Consider the following 17,995-nt stretch of genomic DNA (forward strand, 5'->3'; position numbering starts at 1 on the left):
GAGGAGGCGAGAGCCTCGGGCGGCGGCGGCGACCGGGCCCCGCGGGCCGCGCGGCGGAGAGAGAGAGCTGGCCGGGTGAGGTGGCGGGCGCCGATTGGCCTGGAGCGGCGGCGGGGATGACATGGCGGCTCCCCATTGGTGGGAGTGAGGTGGCGGCAGGCGGTGGACGCGTCCGGCGGCGCGAGAAGAGTGATTTTAGGGTTTCATCCGTGAACAAATCGGAGGGGATCACATATATATATATAGGTAGAGGGAGCTAGGAGAGTCCAAATGAGGCGCGGTCTTCGGCCACGCGATCGTGATCGAACGCTCTAGATGGTGGAGAAGACTTAGATGGGTTTTGGGCCAAAATGGAGGGGTGTTGGGCTGCAACACACACGAGGCCTTCTCGGTCCCTCGGTTAACCGTTGGAGTATCAAACGAAGTCCAAATGATACGAAACTTGACAGGCGGTCTACCGGTAGTAAACCAAGGCCGCTTGGCAAGTCTCGGTCCAATCCGGAAATGTTGAATCCCCACACATGAAAGAAAGGTAGAAATGACCACCGGAGGAGAACGAAGCGCCGGATTGCAAAGCGGACAACGGGGAAAATGCTCGGATGCATGAGACGAACATGTATGCAAAAGAAATGCACATGATGACATGATATGCAATGTAAGACACGCAAGCAATGAAAACGCAACAACAGCGAATCACTGGACGACACCTGACACATCGGTCACGGGGCGTTACAACTGATCAACTGGAAATGGAACAACATAAAGGACAAGATCTTCATCGAGCTCCTCCTTGAGCTTGATTGCGTCACCTGCTCGGTAACATCGGCACCTGCAAACTGGTTTTGGAAGTATCTGTGAGTCACGGGGACTCAGTAATCTCACACCCTCGCGATCAAGACTATTTAAGCTTATATGAAGGGTAAAAGGTATGAGGTGGAGCTGCAGCAAGCGACTAGCATATATGGTGGCTAACATACGCAAATGAGAGCGAGAAGAGAAGGCAATGCACGGTTGAGAAACTATGATCAAGAAGTGATCCTAGAACAACCTACGATCAAGCATAACTCCAACATCGTGTTCACTTCCCGGACTCCGCCGAAAAGAGACCATCACGGCAACACACGCGGTTGATGTATTTTAATTAAGATAAACTTCAGGTTTTCTACAACCGGACATTAACAAATTCCCATCTGCCCATAACCGCGGGCACGGCTTTCGAAAGTTCAAATCCCTGCAGGGGTGTCCCAACTTAGCCCATCACAAGCTCTCACGGTCAACGAAGGATATTCCTTCTAGCGAGAAGACCCGATCAGGCTCGGAATCCCGGTTACAAGACATCCTCGACAATGGTAAAACAAGTCTAGCAACACCGCCCGAATGTGCCAACAAATCCCGATAGGAGGTGCACATATCTCGTTCTCAGGGCACACTCAGATGAGACTAGCTACGAGTAAAACCAACCCTCAAGTTTCCCCGAGGTGGCCCCGCAGGCAGCTCAGTTCGGACCAACACTCAGAGGAGCACTGGCCCGGGGGTTAAAATAAAGATGACCCTTGAGTCCACGAAACCCAAGGGAAAAAGAGGCTAGGTGGCGAATGATAAAACCAATGTTGGGCATTGCTGGAGGAGTTTTATTCAAGACAAACTGTCAAGGGGTTCCCATTATAACCCAACCGCGTAAGGAACACAAAATCCGGGAACATAACACCGATATGACGGAAACTAGGGCGGCAAGAGTATATAGATGCATTAATTAAATAAGAGATATTGTGATATCCCAACAAAATGTCCATGTTCCAAACATGGAACAAGCTCCAATCTTCACCTGCAACTAACAACGCTATAAGAGGGGCTGAGCAAAGTGTTAACATAGCCAAACAACGGTTTGCTAGGACAAGGTGGGTTAGAGGCTTGGTTCAACAATATGGGAGGCATGATAAGCAAGTGGTAGGTATCGCAGCATAGGCATAGCAAAAGAGCGAGCAACTAAGCAAGCAAAGATAGAAGTGATTTCGAGGGTATGGTCATCTTGCCTGAGATCCTGCAAGGAAGAAGAATGAGTCCATAAAGAAGATAAACGGTCGAAGTCGAACGAATCCTCACAACACGACGTTATCGGAACCAACCCGAAGAAGCAACACCGGAAAGAAGCAAACAACATAGTAAACGACCACCAAATAAACATGGCATGATGCACACCCAAGTATGATGCATGTCCGGTTTAATGAGGCATGGCATGGCAAAATGCACAAACAAAACTACAAGTTAAGTGGAGCTCAATATGCAACGAGTTGCATATCAACAGAACACCACATCAATTATTTAGTTCTCTCTCATTTAGGTACTCAACAATATTAAATGTTGGTTAACATGGCAAGATGTGAAGCATAACAAAACTATACCATTTAAGCAATTTCAATGGGGCCGGATATAACAAACAACGCATCCGGTAAACCCCATATGTATTTAGCAAATTAATGCAAACAACAATTTAAACCATTTTTAATGTTGTTATCATGATGCGGATGACATGTGCAAGTTTTATGCAAGTTTTAAGAAAATGTTGACATGAGCATATTATGAAGCATTTGTCATCATGGCGGAAAGAAAGGGTGCCACGGCGACGAATCCGAAAATAATGCCACGGTTCCGGTAGCTCACGGGGATACCGGTGCAAAAGGAAAAGTGATGGAAGCGTGTCATGCAAGGATGGTGGGGTGCTCCCGGATACCGGGTCCCCACGGGTTAGCGGCAAAAAAGGAGGACCGAGCAAGTGACAACTCGGACACGGTGCAGACAACGGGTGCATCTCATACAACACATGCAAACGTTCTCGGACTATCGTCTCGGGGTTATACCTTCGAAGCGTGCGTTATCGGAGGGGTTCAAGTTCAAAGCGGTGTAGGGGAAGTAGACGTTCTAGGGACGTTCGGTAGTGGAAGTAGGGGTACATGACGACGGTAGAGGTACTCGTGATCTGGGCGGCGGTAGTCGATCACGTTCTTAGTTGCACAATTTTCCGTAGATGTTCGGGATCACGGCGAGGGACTTGACGCATCGTTGAACTTGGCATCCGAGGAATCCCGCGTAGCCGTACACGAGTCGTAGTCGAATTTGTCGGTTCTGTTACACGGTTCTTTGGAGACGATAATGGTGTACGGGTCTTTTGGCCCTGATAGTCGTGCACACATCCGAAGAGGAAAACTCGGTGTTTCGATGCGGTGTAGGGGTGCATGCCGATGGTCGTCGTGGTACTTGGCGTTTCGTTCAGCAATCTTTCGAGCATCCGTGTGATCTTGTCGGTGGTGTACTTGGCGATTTCCAAAGCGACCTTGACGCATCCGTTCATAGAGGTACTTGGCGGTTTCGTTCAGTCGGTCTTGTCGGTCTCGGTAATGTAGTTGTACAATAGCGTCATCAAACTTGTCGAACCCAAACTCTTGGAGAACCGTCGTGGTACTTGGTGTTTCTTGTAACGGGCGTCCTTTCGACCTTGAGAGAGAAGAAACAGCATGCCCACAACGCCCGGTGTGGATGGTCCTGCAGCAACAGGAGGTCGATGGCGGAGCAACAGCAAGACGAAGAGCTCGGCGGCCTGGACTCGCCAGTCGGAGTGATGATGGGGTCACCGGGTGGCGCAGGGACGGAGCAGCATCGGACGACGAGGTGGATGTGCTGCCGGTGCCCCGCGGAGGCAGCAAGGCCAGGGAGGCGTGGCAGCGAAGCACGGCTCGCGAGCAGAGGAGGAAATCGTGGCGATGGTCATGGACTCCGGCGGCGACCGGACGCGGGGAGGCACTGCCTCGGGCGACGAGGTAGCTCGAGGAGGACCTCGGGAAGGGAGGTGCACGGCCAGAGGGAGGCGGAGCAACGGACGGCAAGAGGAGCCGAGCGCGTGGGAGGCCGGTCCGGGCACCATGGCGAGACGGCAGCGTAGAGGCGCGAGGCGAGCAGCTGGAGCGACAGCCGAGGGAGGCGCGACGAGGTGTAGGTGGAAGAGGCGCTCGGCAGGTCGAGGTTGAGCTCGCGTGCGAGGGCAGAGTGTGAGGGCTCGGGGCTCCTCCCTGGTGCGTGAGGAAGAGAGCAAGAGGAGGGTGTTTCGAGCAGAGCGCTGTAGGGAGATGGGGATCGAGGAGATGGCTCCTGGCGGCGGTGAGGGAACGAGGGAAAGAGGGAGTAGCGACTCAGGAAGGCTAGGGTTTGATCGGGAGTGGGCCTTGGACCAAATTGGACTGCAGACTCCCTTCTTTCTTTCTCTCTTCTCTTTAACTTCTCGAAAAAAAACAGAAAAGGACAAAGAAGGAAAATAGAGAAAGGAAGCAAAGAGTGGACAAGAATTTGGGCATGGGGATTACTTTCCCGGACTCGCAAAAAAATAAGCTCGATCCAGAAAATAAAAGTAGCATGATTGAAAGATCTGGATTCAAATCCATTTGAATTTAATTCAAATGGTTTGAATAAGTTCAAGGTAATGAAGAGTCCAAAACTATTCGGATTTTTGGTGGAGCTCCAGAAAATGGCGAAAGAATTTACGGACAAGGTTCGAGGGCAAGCAGCGAGATAACAAAGGCATGGGGAAATTTGCAAGTGTGTTTTAGGTGATTCCATAAGAATGGATTATTTTATAATAGCTCCACTAATATCGGGAGGATATATTATAAAGAGAAGTCATCCTTCCCTCGTTTTAAATGGATCGAAGATCCATACAATTTATTTAGTTGAGATGCAAAAGATTTATGAGATGATGGCATGATGACATGATGCAATGCAAAAAAATAAACGGCAAGCACAAATGAAACACACGGCGAAACCCGGAATATAAGGAAGCCTTCTCGAGCATCGGTCTCGGGGCGTCACAATAGTCCACCACTACGAGAGGATCTCGTCCCGAGATCTAGGATGGCACCGGAGGGAAACGGAAAAGGAAGAGAAGAGGTAAAACTAATTGCTTCTTTGACCAATGAGTGAAACCAAAGAACCTTGAAAATGTTAAGCCATTTCGAGAAAGGAATACAACGGAGATGAACGAAGTTGAAAACACTCTGTTAGAAAAGAGGAACAAGGAAGAACAACTTCGGGCAGCACTCTGATTGAAAAAAAAGGAATTGAATAAGAACTTGGTAAGATGAGAAGATACTTGATGAAATCACAACACACTGCCTCCGGAACTATTGAATGAATGGAACAAGGGGTAAGAAAGATCTCAGACAACACTTCGGTTGAGAAGGGAGGTAAAACTTGATAAGATGATAGAATTTGAAAAGAGGGCACGATACTCCGGTTAACTGGATAAGCACGAAAAGAACATGATCTTTGACAAAACGAGATGATGGGTGAATATAGCAACAAAACAATGCCTCCGGAACGAAAGAAAAGAAGTTGGATCATTGGAAAGGAAAGAATTGAGAAGAAAATGACAACTTGTGTCACAAATGAGCTTGAAAAAACATCTTTAGGAGAAGGGTCGAACGGAGTTGTCGGAAACCAACAACGAAAAGAATAAGCTTGATGTGGGCTTATGGAGAACATCTCAAAACTATGAGGTGAAATTCTGCCACTAACGAAAACAATAGATTGGATTAATATGAACAAGGAGACGAGAAACTTATTTCACCGGGAGGATAAAGAAGAACTTGGGTCCTTTATAAGCATCATAAATAGCAACAATCCTTAGGGAAGGCTTTAGGTGAAATATAACCCAAGATAACTCCAATGACGAGATTGATGGATTTAACGTATCTCATTCTTACAACATGTGAATCATGAAACATGAACTCAAATTATCAAGAATGACATAATACCACCTCCAATGATACAGTAGAAAGAATTGCACTTCGGGATGCAAGATGAAGAATACTTGAAGTATAGCTCCTCTGAAAAGAATCTAAAAAAAACTTCATGAAGGAATTAAATCCTTGATGACCCATCATGTAGAACCTCCATGAAGAACTCCGTTAAACAAAAGAATGATCAAACGGAAAGAAAGGGTAGTTGAAAACACAAGGTGGAACCTTGTAAAGATTTAGATAGATCTCCGTGATTACATAATTGCGAGAGCTTGGAACTCCGGGAAAGAAAGATGGACAACTTGAATCGAGAATTTGATGAACCTCCGGAATAAGAAATTAAATCACTTGGATGAAACAAGAATAACAATTACATTATGCTTATCCTTCACCAATTTAATTGATGATAAGCAACGGATTTGGCATACTACTTATTCTCGTAGAAAGGATTAAGCGAGATATAGCGCAAACTTGAGACGGTCTTCAACAAGCCATCGGTAGGATTTGGAAAACAACGAATGAGTTGAGATGATAACCATGGAATAGAATCTTGAGAAAACCACCGTAAGAATTGAAAATGAACGAAGAGAAGATAAAGAAACACCGGGAAGAATTAGCAAATGAATGAAGATGCTTGAGAGAATTTAGATATAAGAGAACGAAGGGATCACGAACTGATTAGAGATTACTTGAACGAAGCACCGGTAAGATAGGAGAATGATAACTGACAGCTGAGAATGAATAAACCTGAATTGATGGACTCCGGATAACAAACTAAGAAGACTCTTGAATTGCTCCGGATAGGTGAAAATAATTCTCACGATCAAAACAATTTCGAGAGGATGGCAACAAGCTAGAATCACGAATCTTGAAGAGAATGGAGCAAGATTAAAGAGAAACTCTTTTTCGGTCTTCAAAATCCGAGAATGACGACGAGAAACACCACCAAGAATTATTTAGACACTCCGGAATGAAGAGTGGAAAGGTTGAGCCAACGATGAAAAGAATTTTACCGATCTTGGAGAAAGACATTTGACTGATGACAATTCATTCTTATGTCAAACTTCGAAAAGAATTTTTGAGGATAGCTCCGGGAGAATTAGAAGAGTCAGGTAAGATCCTGGGAAAAGACCTGTGGGTTAGGGCCCACTCAAAAGAAACACCGTTGAAATGATTTAAAAGAGAGGTTGCACCGGTTGAATTAAATGGCTTGAATGAGATAACAACCTCGAAATAGGTTGAACTGATCTTGAATGAAAAGACGAGCCTTCTGAGATATCTTGAGCACTCCGGGACAAATAGGATAGCAAGAGGTGAACGATTAAGAATTGCACCAGCATGAGAAAGCCTTGAAATGAGGAAAGGGTATGATCAATAAAGCTTGACTTGAAACCACCGAAGAAGAAAAAGAATTCGGGATGATGACCTTGAGGCTCCGTTAAAATCTTCATGATAATCCCCGGATAAGAACATTGACGGAAAAAGGAGTAGAGAGGCTTCACATGAATAAGATGGATACTTGATTAAGAAATATGAGTCCTTGAAGAAACAAGGGTGGGAGGGCGGGTAAAACAAAAGACAAATTGGGCCAGATGAAACAAACACCGTTGAGAAAGCTGAGATTGAATCTTGCAAATGTTGAAAAATAACGGATCCACTTGAAGAGAGACACACCGGTTGAAAAGGATTGTCGTGACAATCCCGATTATCAAGGAGGATTAGTATTCACATAGGAATATGAGAAGACCACTTAGGAAAGGTATGGAATCAACATTTGACTTTGAAGCAACTCGAATACCACAAACTCAAAACAAAACAAAGGATTGGCTTGCAGAATAAGCCGGAACAAACATATGATAGAGATTTCATCCGAAGTTTTCGTGGTGGGGCCTACACGGGCTCGATCGTACATCACCATCATGTACAAGGCAGTGCACATGACATACGAAGTGTCCCCGAGTCGGCATAGCCAAGGACTCTTTAAGACACAACGAGACCACTGTAAAACCGACCGTGGATAGGCGGACCACTAGACATCGAACCCCAATTTCATATCATACATCTGACGGAAAGATATCCTAAGAGCTACTTGAATTCCCACTTATAAACTCGCAAAATTTTCCGGTTATGCAATCAGGTGTTGGGGATACAGGGGAATCATAATATCTCACCCAAAACTAACAAATCCTACATCCAGCGGTATCCATCCTTCAACACATAACCAAGAAACCTTCGGAAATCATCTACCTCAACCTTCGAAAAGCATCCGTTATACGAGTTATGGCAATACTCCCGAACTCTCGCCCCAGTGCTGGGTGGCGTCGAGGTTATCTCACCAACAACTGCATAAAAGAGATTTTCGATGTCGGCGAAACTAAACTCAGGTATTCCAGAACTGCAATGATAAAATTGTGACAACAACACCTCGGAGCTCAACTCCCCGGGACACTGCCACAACCCCTAAATGTCAGGAGGCACCATGAACAATGTTCTCGTCACAAAACCATTGGAACGATTCCAAGATACCCGCGTGATCCTAATTTTTTTTTGTGAAATTTGAGAAGAGAAGAGTCAAAACTTTATGTCAGGATGCCTTACTAGAGCGATGAAGGGACTGAGGAGTAAAAAGAATTCCTAACTCTCCGATATATATAATCCTAAATGACTCAAAACATTTCTAGACTCAATAATGTCAGCGATTTGATCAAGCAGGGGGCTCCTAAGGTCGGGGAAGGCTCTGATTACCAACTTGTAATGCCCTCGATGCGGCTATATCTCCCACGTGTCGAAGCATGATTTAGAGGCATAACCGCATTGAAAGCAATGTCGCAAGTGAGGTAATCTTCACACAACCCACGTAATACATAAAGGGAAAGAGATACATAGTTGGCTTACAATCGCCACTTCACATAATTACATGAATAAAGCATTACATCAACCAGATGCAATCAAGGTTCGACTATGGAAACAAAATAAAAGAAGACTATCCCAAAAGCTACACAGATCCCCGATCGTCCCGACTGGGCTCCACTACTGATCAACTGGAAACGGAACAAAATAAAGGACAAGATCTTCATCGAGCTCCTCCTTGATCTTTGTTGCATCACCTGCTCGGTAACATCGGCACCTGCAAACTGGTTTTGGAAGTATCTGTGAGTCACGGGGACTCAGTAATCTCACACCCTCGCGATCAAGACTATTTAAGCTTATATGGAGGGTAAAAGGTATGAGGTGGAGCTGCAGCAAGCGACTAGCATATATGGTGGCTAACATACGCAAATGAGAGCGAGAAGAGAAGGCAATGCACGGTCGAGAAACTATGATCAAGAAGTGATCCTAGAACAACCTACGATCAAGCATAACTCCAACACCATGTTCACTTCCCGGACTCCGCCGGAAAGAGACCATCACGACAACACATGCGGTTGATGTATTTTAATTAAGATAAACTTCAGATTTTCTACAACCGGACATTAACAAATTCCCATCTGCCCATAACCGCGGGCACGACTTTAGAAAGTTCAAATCCCTGCAGGGGTGTCCCAACTTAGCCCATCACAAGCTCTCATGGTCAACGAAGGATATTCCTTCTAGCAGGAAGACCCGATCAGGCTCGGAATCCCGGTTACAAGACATCCTCGACAATGGTAAAACAAGTCCAGCAACACCGCCCGAATGTGCCAACAAATCCCGATAGGAGCTGCACATATCTCGTTCTCAGGGCACACTCAGATGAGACTAGCTACGAGTAAAACCAACCCTCAAGTTTCCCCGAGGTGGCCCTGCAGGCAGCTCAGTTCGGACCAACACTCAGAGGAGCACTGGCCCGGGTGGGGGGGTTAAAATAAAGATGACCCTTGAGTCCACGAAACCCAAGGGAAAAAGAGGCTAGGTGGTGAATGGTAAAACCAATGTTGGGCATTGCTGGAGGAGTTTTATTCAAGACGAACTGTCAAGGGGTTCCCATTATAACCCAACCGCGTAAGGAACGCAAAATCCGGGAACATAACACCGACATGACGGAAACTAGGGCGGCAAGAGTATATAGATGCATTAATTAAATAAGAGATATTGTGATATCCCAACAAAATGTCCATGTTCCAAACATGGAACAAGCTCCAATCTTCACCTGCAACTAACAACGCTATAAGAGGGGCTGAGCAAAGCGGTAACATAGCCAAACAACGGTTTGCTAGGACAAGGTGGGTTAGAGGCTTGGTTCAACAATATGGGAGGCATGATAAGCAAGTGGTAGGTATCGCAGCATAGGCATAGCAAAAGAGCGAGCAACTAAGCAAGCAAAGATAGAAGTGATTTCGAGGGTATGGTCATCTTGCCTGAGATCCCGCAAGGAAGAAGAATCAGTCCATAAAGAAGATAAACGGTCGAAGTCGAATGAATCCTCACAACACGACGTTATCGGAACCAACCCGAAGAAGCAACACCGGAAAGAAGCAAACAACATAGTAAACAACCACCAAATAAACATGGCATGATGCACACCCAAGTATGATGCATGTCCGGTTTAATGAGGCATGGCATGGCAAAATGCACAAACAAAACTACAAGTTAAGTGGAGCTCAATATGCAACGAGTTGCATATCGACGGAACACCACATCAATTATTTAGTTCTCTCTCATTTAGGTACTCAACAATATTAAATGTTGGTTAACATGGCAAGATGTGAAGCACAACAAAACTATACCATTTAAGCAATTTAAATCGGGCCGGATATAACAAACAACGCATCCGGTAAACCCCATATGCATTTAGCAAATTAATGCAAACAACAATTTAAACCATTTTTAATGTTGTTATCATGATGCGGATGACATGTGCAAGTTTTATGCAAGTTTTAAGAAAATGTTGACATGAGCATATTATGAAGCATTTGTCATCGTGGCGGAAAGAAAGGGTGCCACGGCGACGAATCCGAAAATAATGCCACGGCACCATATCGGTTCCGGTAGCTCACGGGGATACCGGTGCAAAAGGAAAAGTGACGGAAGCGTGTCATGCAAGGATGGTGGGGTGCTCCCGGATACCGGGTCCCCACAGGTTAGCGGCAAAAAAGGAGGACCGAGCAAGTGACAACTCGGACACGGTGCAGACAACGGGTGCATCTCATACAACACATGCAAACGTTCTCGGACGGTCGTCTCGGGGTTATACCTTCGAAGCGTGCGTTATCGGAGGGGTTCAAGTTCAAAGCGGTGTAGGGGAAGTAGACGTTCTCGGGACGTTCGGTAGTGGAAGTAGGGGTACATGACGACGGTAGAGGTACTCGTGATCTGGGCGGCGGTAGTCGATCACGTTCTTAGTTGCACAATTTTCCGTAGATGTTCGGGATCACGGTGAGGGACTTGACGCATCGTTGAACTTGGCGTCCGAGGAATCCCGCGTAGCCGTACACGAGTCGTAGTCGAACTTGTCGGTTCTGTTACACGGTTCTTTGGAGACGATAATGGTGTACGGGTCTTTTGGCCCTGATAGTCGTGCACACATCCGAAGAGGAAAACTCGGCGTTCCGATGCGGTGTAGGGGTGCATGCCGATGGTCGTCGTGGTACTTGGCGTTTCGTTCAGCACTCTTTCGAGCATCCGTGTGATCTTGTCGGTGGTGTACTTGGCGATTTCCAAAGCGACCTTGACGCATCCGTTCATAGAGGTACTTGGCGGTTTCGTTCAGTCGGTCTTGCCGGTCTCGGTAATGTAGTTGTACAATAGCGTCATCAAACTTGTCGAACCCAAACTCTTGGAGGACCGTCGTGGTACTTGGTGTTTCTTGTAACGGGCGTCCTTTCGACCTTGAGAGAGAAGAAACAGCATGCCCACAACGCCCGGTGTGGATGGTCCTGCAGCAACAGGAGGTCGATGGCGGAGCAACAACAAGACGAAGAGCTCGGCGGCCTGGACTCGCCAGTCGGAGTGACGACGGGGTCACCGGGTGGCGCAGGGACGGAGCAGCATCGGACGGCGAGGTGGATGTGCTGCCGGTGCCCCGCGGAGGCAGCAAGGCCAGGGAGGCGCGGCAGCGAAGCACGGCTCGCGAGCAGAGGAGGAAATCATGGCGATGGTCATGGACTCCGGCGGCGACCGGGCGCGGGGAGGCACTGCCTCGGGCGACGAGGTAGCTCGAGGAGGACCTCGGGAAGGGAGGTGCACGGCCAGAGAGAGGCGGAGCAGTGGACGGCAAGAGGAGCCGAGCGCGCGGGAGGCCGGTCCGGGCGCCATGGCGAGACGGTGGCGTAGAGGCGCGAGGCGAGCAGCTGGAGCGACAGCCGAGGGAGGCGCGACGAGGTGCAGGTGGAAGAGGCGCTCGGCGGGTCGAGGTTGAGCTCACGTGCGAGGGCAGAGTGTGAGGGCTCGGGGCTCCTCCCTGGTGCGTGAGGAAGAGAGCGAGAGGAGGGTGCTTCGAGCAGAGCGCTGTAGGGAGATGGGGATCGAGGAGATGGCTCCTGGCGGCGGTGAGGGAACGAGGGAAAGAGGGAGTAGCGACTCAGGAAGGCTAGGGTTTGATCGGGAGTGGGCGTTGGGCCAAATTGGACTGCGGACTCCCTTCTCTCTTTCTCTCTTCTCTTTAACTTCTCGAAAAAAAAACAGAAAAGGACAAAGAAGGAAAAGAGAGAAAGGAAGCAAAGAGTGGACAAGAATTTGGGCATGGGGATTACTTTCCCGGACTCGCAAAAAAATAAGCTCGATCCAGAAAATAAAAGTGGCATGATTGAAAGATCTGGATTCAAATCCATTTGAATTTAATTCAAATGGTTTGAATAAGTTCAAGGTAATGAAGAGTCCAAAACTATTCGGATTTTTGGTGGAGCTCCGGAAAATGACGAAAGAATTTACAGACAAGGTTCGAGGTCAAGCAGCGAGATAACAAAGGCATGGGGAAATTTGCAAGTGTGTTTTAGGTGATTCCATAAGAATGGATTATTTTATAATAGCTTCACTAATATCGGGAGGATATATTATAAAGAGAAGTCATCCTTCCCTCGATTTAAATGGATCGAAGATCCATACGATTTATTTAGTTGAGATGCAAAAGATTTATGAGATGATGGCATGATGACATGATGCAATGCAAAAAAATAAAAAGGCAAGCACAAATGAAACATACGGCGAAACCCGGAATATAAGGAAGCCTTCTCGAGCATCGGTCTCGGGGCGTCACAACACATCTCTCTCTTCCCCCTCCGGCTAGCAGTTTAGTTAGAGCCTTTTAGTTCTGGCAATGTTGGAACTCGGATGGACGATGGCGCTTCATCTTTGAGTTGGTCTTCCTGACTTTGATTCTCACCTAATTCGTCTGTTAGGAAGTTGATGGAACCCTGCCATAGATTCATGTCTTTTTCTTCGAGCGAAGTTTCTCGTCGTGTGTCAGATCTGGTACCAGATGCTCCACATCAGTCCAACGACGACGACTACGACTCCAAGTTCCTGGTCCTTAGGGCCATATATGCACGAAGATTTACCGGTTGTCATCAACAAGGTCCAACCGACTCTGATATGGGAACAGGGACAAGGTGTGTCGGTGGCTTGTTCGGGCAGCGATAGTGGTTGTTCAATGATCCAGATATCTCAATGTAATTTTAATTATATTTGAAGTGCTTTATACTTTCGGTGAACTTTTATAATAGGCCCCTATTATTTTATATTTACTTAAAGAAAAAACAATTCAGACTGGCAGTTTATCGAACAACCCGTAGGAAACCGAAACTGTGTGACATCCAAGCAAAACAGAGTATAATTCGGAGACGTACAAAATTACAACTCAGTACTCTAAAAGAACAGTTATCGTCCAGCTCTAAGTTAAGCCCACCGTTATTTACACGGCAACAAGTCTTCCCTGCCTCTTTCCCTGAGCCAGGCCCGCCTCGAAAACCCTAGCGTCGTCGTCGTCGGCGGCGGCCATGGCGTCGGCGGCGTCCAAGCGCTGCTACTACGAGATCCTCGGACTCTCCCGAGACTGCTCCCCGACCGACATCAAGCTCGCGTTCCGGCGCCTCGCGCTTACCCTCCACCCCGACAAGCAGGCCCCGGGCTCCGACGTCGCCGCCGCCACCGCCGCCTTCCAGGAGCTGCAACACGCGCACTCCGTCCTCTCCGACCCCCAGGAGCGCGCCTACTACGACTCCCACCGCTCCCAGATCCTCTTCGCCGACCCCGTCTCCTCCCGTTCCGGCACCGCCTCCGCCTCACCCGTCCCCGACCTATTCTCCTTCTTCTCCACCTCCGCCTTTTCCGGCTTCTCTGACTCCGGCCGCGGATTCTACAAGGTCTACGGCGACGTATTCGACAAGGTATACGCCCAGGAGGTCGCCTATGCCCGCCGCATGGGCATCCCCACCGACTCCATCTCCACGCCGCCGGTCATTGGCAACCTCGACTCCCCTTACACCCAGGTCACCGCTTTCTACTCCTACTGGCTGGGTTTCGGCTCGGTTATGGACTTCGGGTGGGCGGCCGAGTGGGACGCATCCCGTGGGGAGAACCGCCGTGTTAGGAGGCTCATGGAGGAGGATAACAAGAAGGCAATGCGCAAGGCGCGGCGGGAGTATAACGATGCTGTGAGAGGGTTGGCTGCCTTCTGTAAGAAGAGAGATAAGAGGGTGGTTGACATGGCACTGCGGAAGAAGGCAGAGGAAGAGAAAAAGAAGAAGGAAGAGATGGAGCGAAAGAAGGCTGAGGAGAAGAAGAAGAAGGAGCGGGCAATGGCGTATCAAGAGCCTGAGTGGGCGAGGGTGGACGAGATCGAGTTAGCCTTTGAGGAAGAGGATGATGAGGAGACGAGGGAAAAGGCCAAGGAGGAGCTGTACTGTGTCGCCTGTAATAAGAAGTTCAAGTCGGAGAAGCAGTGGAAGAACCATGAGCAGTCAAGGAAGCATAAGGATAAGGTGGCTGATCTGAGGATGGCCTTTAAGGAGGAGGAGGAGGCTCTAAAGGAAGCCGAGGAGGAGGCAGGAGGTGAGTGGGAAGAAGTTGATGTGGGGTTCGACTTCAAGCCTGCTAACGAGTCCGAGGAGAGTGATTGGTCAGATGCTGCAGAAGAGTTGGCTGAGGAGTTGGACGAGGGCTTGGAGGTGGCGGATGAAGACAATGGTAATAAGGACTTCAATAATGGGGAGCAGGAGGTTGGTTCATATGATGAGACAAGTGTGTTGGAGGCGATGTTGTCAAGCCGTAAGAACAAGAAAAGTGGCTATGTGGTTCCTCAAGAGGAAGCTCCTTCTGTTGTTACAGAGGATGATAACAGTGAAGATAGAAATTCTGAAGTTAAGAGTGTCAAGAAGAAAGGACGCCGGAGGCGGGCATCAAAGAAGGGACAAGATGAAGGTAGTTATGCTGATAGTGGACATGGTATGAAGAATGATGTTCCGTATGAGGAATCTGTGCATGATAATGATGAAAATGATGCTGATGATAAGGCGGAAGGTCCACCCACTTCTAATGATGACGGCACATCAGCAAGCGTTGGAAGCCAACAGAACGAAAAGACTGACAATCCTAAAAAGAACAAAAAGAACAAGAAAGGCGCAGAGAAGAAAACAACTGTTTCTGCTGACCTAAAGTTCACATCAAAGGGAAAGAAGCAAAAGGTAAATTTACAATTGTGCTCTTTTCCAATCCAGGACATAGTTCTTATTTTTGTCGTATACTTCGTAGCAAGCTTATCCTGGTATTTGTGTTGTGGTTAAACCCTGTAATGTTGTTTCGATCCGACAGCAAAAACTATTTGACATTGTTTGAGCCATATATGCAACTTCAAGTTGCTTGATGAACCGCCTAACTGCTCAAACCCCGTATAATTTCCAATGGTTGTATTAAGGTGAGCAGATAGGGTGTCTTTTGTCGCTGAAGAACCACTTATTTGGAGCCCTGTGTGAGCAGATTACTATATGCTCCATTTGTGAGAACTATGTCACTAGAGAGCCATGTGCAAAAGGGTTGATTATACAGTTTTGCTAAAGCACATCTAGATCTGCCAAGTATTGCACAACTAAGTCCTATGTCATTGATTTTACGTGGAGATTTGTGCAAATATTTTCTTTTGTCTTTTTTTTCCTTCCTAGTTTGAACTAGGACACATCTAGATATGCCCTAGGCAGACCCTTGATTTTATACTAATAAGAACATAGTTTCCTAATCTCGTGCTATGTCAATTCCAGCGCCCTGTTGGGGAAGGTTGTCCCTACAAGTTAGTTCAATGGGCTTCTAGCATGTTTGTGATGTTCTAATACATTTTTATATATTCATCATAGTGTGGATTACGAACATCTTATTGATATATGATAGGAAGGGAAATATGATGATAGTCTTCATGAGAACTGTGTATGGTGATTGAGCATGTGAGTGCTGATGGGTTTTGAGCTAGGCAGATGGAGTTATTGTTTTATGTACAAGTGTTTTTTTTTCTTCTGCCGGGAGTACAGTGTTCTTGTCTTTGATAGTTTTCGTACTATAAAAACTGAAGTCCCTGGACTTATGAGATTGAACTCATGATACTAAATACCATTTACATTTAGTAATTAAGTGAAGATAACTAACTCTTCATTTTATTTTATACACACCCTCTTATGGGTATCTCTTGTTTGCTAAACTCAATATTTTGGCATGAAATCCAAGAGATACAGATCTGATCCGCCACTCTAAACTTTTATGCTCACCCATCATCTTACTTCTGCTTTCATACTTGGGAAAATAAAGTTGAGTACGATTAAGTATATGTCATAGGACATTGGTCAACATAATATACGAGTTAGTCAGTTCCATGTCAATTGCCATATGATGATGTCAGTTCCATGTCAATTGCCATATGATGATGTCAGTTCCATGTCAATTGCCATATGATGGTGTCAGTTCCATGTTAATGGCCATATGCTGCTTTTCTGTGTGTCTGTTCAACTAAGTTGGTCTAGATTGGCATAATTCCAGTTTTCTTTTATTCTTGTTATATGTTTGAAATTAGCTCATGTGTTTTGCTCCCCTAATGAAACACACACACATTACATCCATGCACAGATGTGAAATCTTATAAAAAATAAAAATCTTTTGTGTTTCACCGTGGCTGTGGTTTGTAAGCCGAGGCAATATATTTCCAAATTCGTTTCATCATGAAATATATTTCCACACTATATTTGATGTGGTGTATATTAGTATATTATTCTATGGACTTGGTCAAACTTAGACTTAGGACAAAGCTAGAACTTCAGTTAATTTGGAATGGTGGCAATACATCTTATGGTTCCAATGTTTGTAAGTCGAGGTGAGGCGAGGCGCTGTACCCCCGCCTCACCTTTTAAGCGCTTGTAGCGTAAGGCGAGGCGACGCCTTAGACACATAAATATATTATAAATATGGCAGCCAATTAGGAGATTTAACAACTAGCATTAATGTAAATGCTCCACAAGTTGCATAACATGATAACTTTTACCAAAGCATAGGCCTCAAATCATGTTGTGAGCTAATATATGACAGGAAGGCGCCTTTGAACATCAGCTTCATCCTCCTCATCTGTATATCGCTCCATAGCTTAAACTTTATTGTGTTCTAATGAATTGCGCATCTCTTTCCTAATCTCGATGGATGCCATGGAACACTTATCCGCATCACTGGAACCCCCAGAAAGGTGCCGCTTCAGCCTTCTCACTCCAGCATGGACTAACTTGCCATACAATGTACACTGGAATAAATCTTTCCTTTCTAAATCTGGCCAGAACCATACTTCCAAGCTGGATTGTTGGATGTAGCTCTTCTCCTAGGATCATTGGATAGATCATAAGCATTACCAGCCACAGGATCCATCAGAGCAGGTACACCTGGCTACTGCAGCAACACTGAGAGAAGGCCCAACCAGCCGTTAAAGAAAAAGAGAGAAGAGCCAAATCACTAGAGCAACCAGATCAAGCATGGGGAAGGAGAGAAGCGGTGGTGGGGCTGCTGCCTTGTTGGTGGATAAGCAGATTTGGGAGGAAACTGATGTGCGGGAGGAGGAGAGGAGGCAAACAGCCAGGCACATCTACCTTATGCTGCTGGGAGAAACAAAGCACTGGGAGAGGGGGGATAGAAGAAAGAGCAGAGGGTGGGGAAGTGAGATGAGCGCGGGAGTCATACCTTGCTGATGCACCCAGAGGAGGAGGGGCACAGGTCGAGCCGTGGAGGAAGGTGCCACCGCCAAAGGTCCAGAGAGGAGAGGAGGAATCCCTTGA

At 46.8% G+C, this 17,995-nt stretch overlaps 1 protein-coding gene across 3 annotated transcripts in view; it reads left to right on the forward strand.

Annotated features, from left to right (window-relative positions):
- The first annotated feature begins 13,599 nt into the window (after positions 1-13,599).
- LOC119300666 (DNAJ protein JJJ1 homolog) overlaps positions 13,600-17,995 on the forward strand; it is an 8,169-nt gene continuing 3,773 nt past the window's right edge. For all 3 annotated transcript variants that reach the window (XR_005146552.1, XR_005146553.1, XM_037577572.1), the window contains exon 1: positions 13,600-15,385. Coding sequence is in view for 1 of the 3 variants with exons in the window: in XM_037577572.1 (XP_037433469.1) it covers positions 13,700-15,385 (1,686 nt within the window). In the remaining 2 variants the exon portion in view is untranslated. The remainder of the gene's footprint in view (positions 15,386-17,995) is intronic.

This window comes from Triticum dicoccoides, chromosome 5A (assembly GCF_002162155.2).
Source record: "Triticum dicoccoides isolate Atlit2015 ecotype Zavitan chromosome 5A, WEW_v2.0, whole genome shotgun sequence".
Classification (NCBI taxonomy): Eukaryota; Viridiplantae; Streptophyta; class Magnoliopsida; order Poales; family Poaceae; genus Triticum; species Triticum dicoccoides.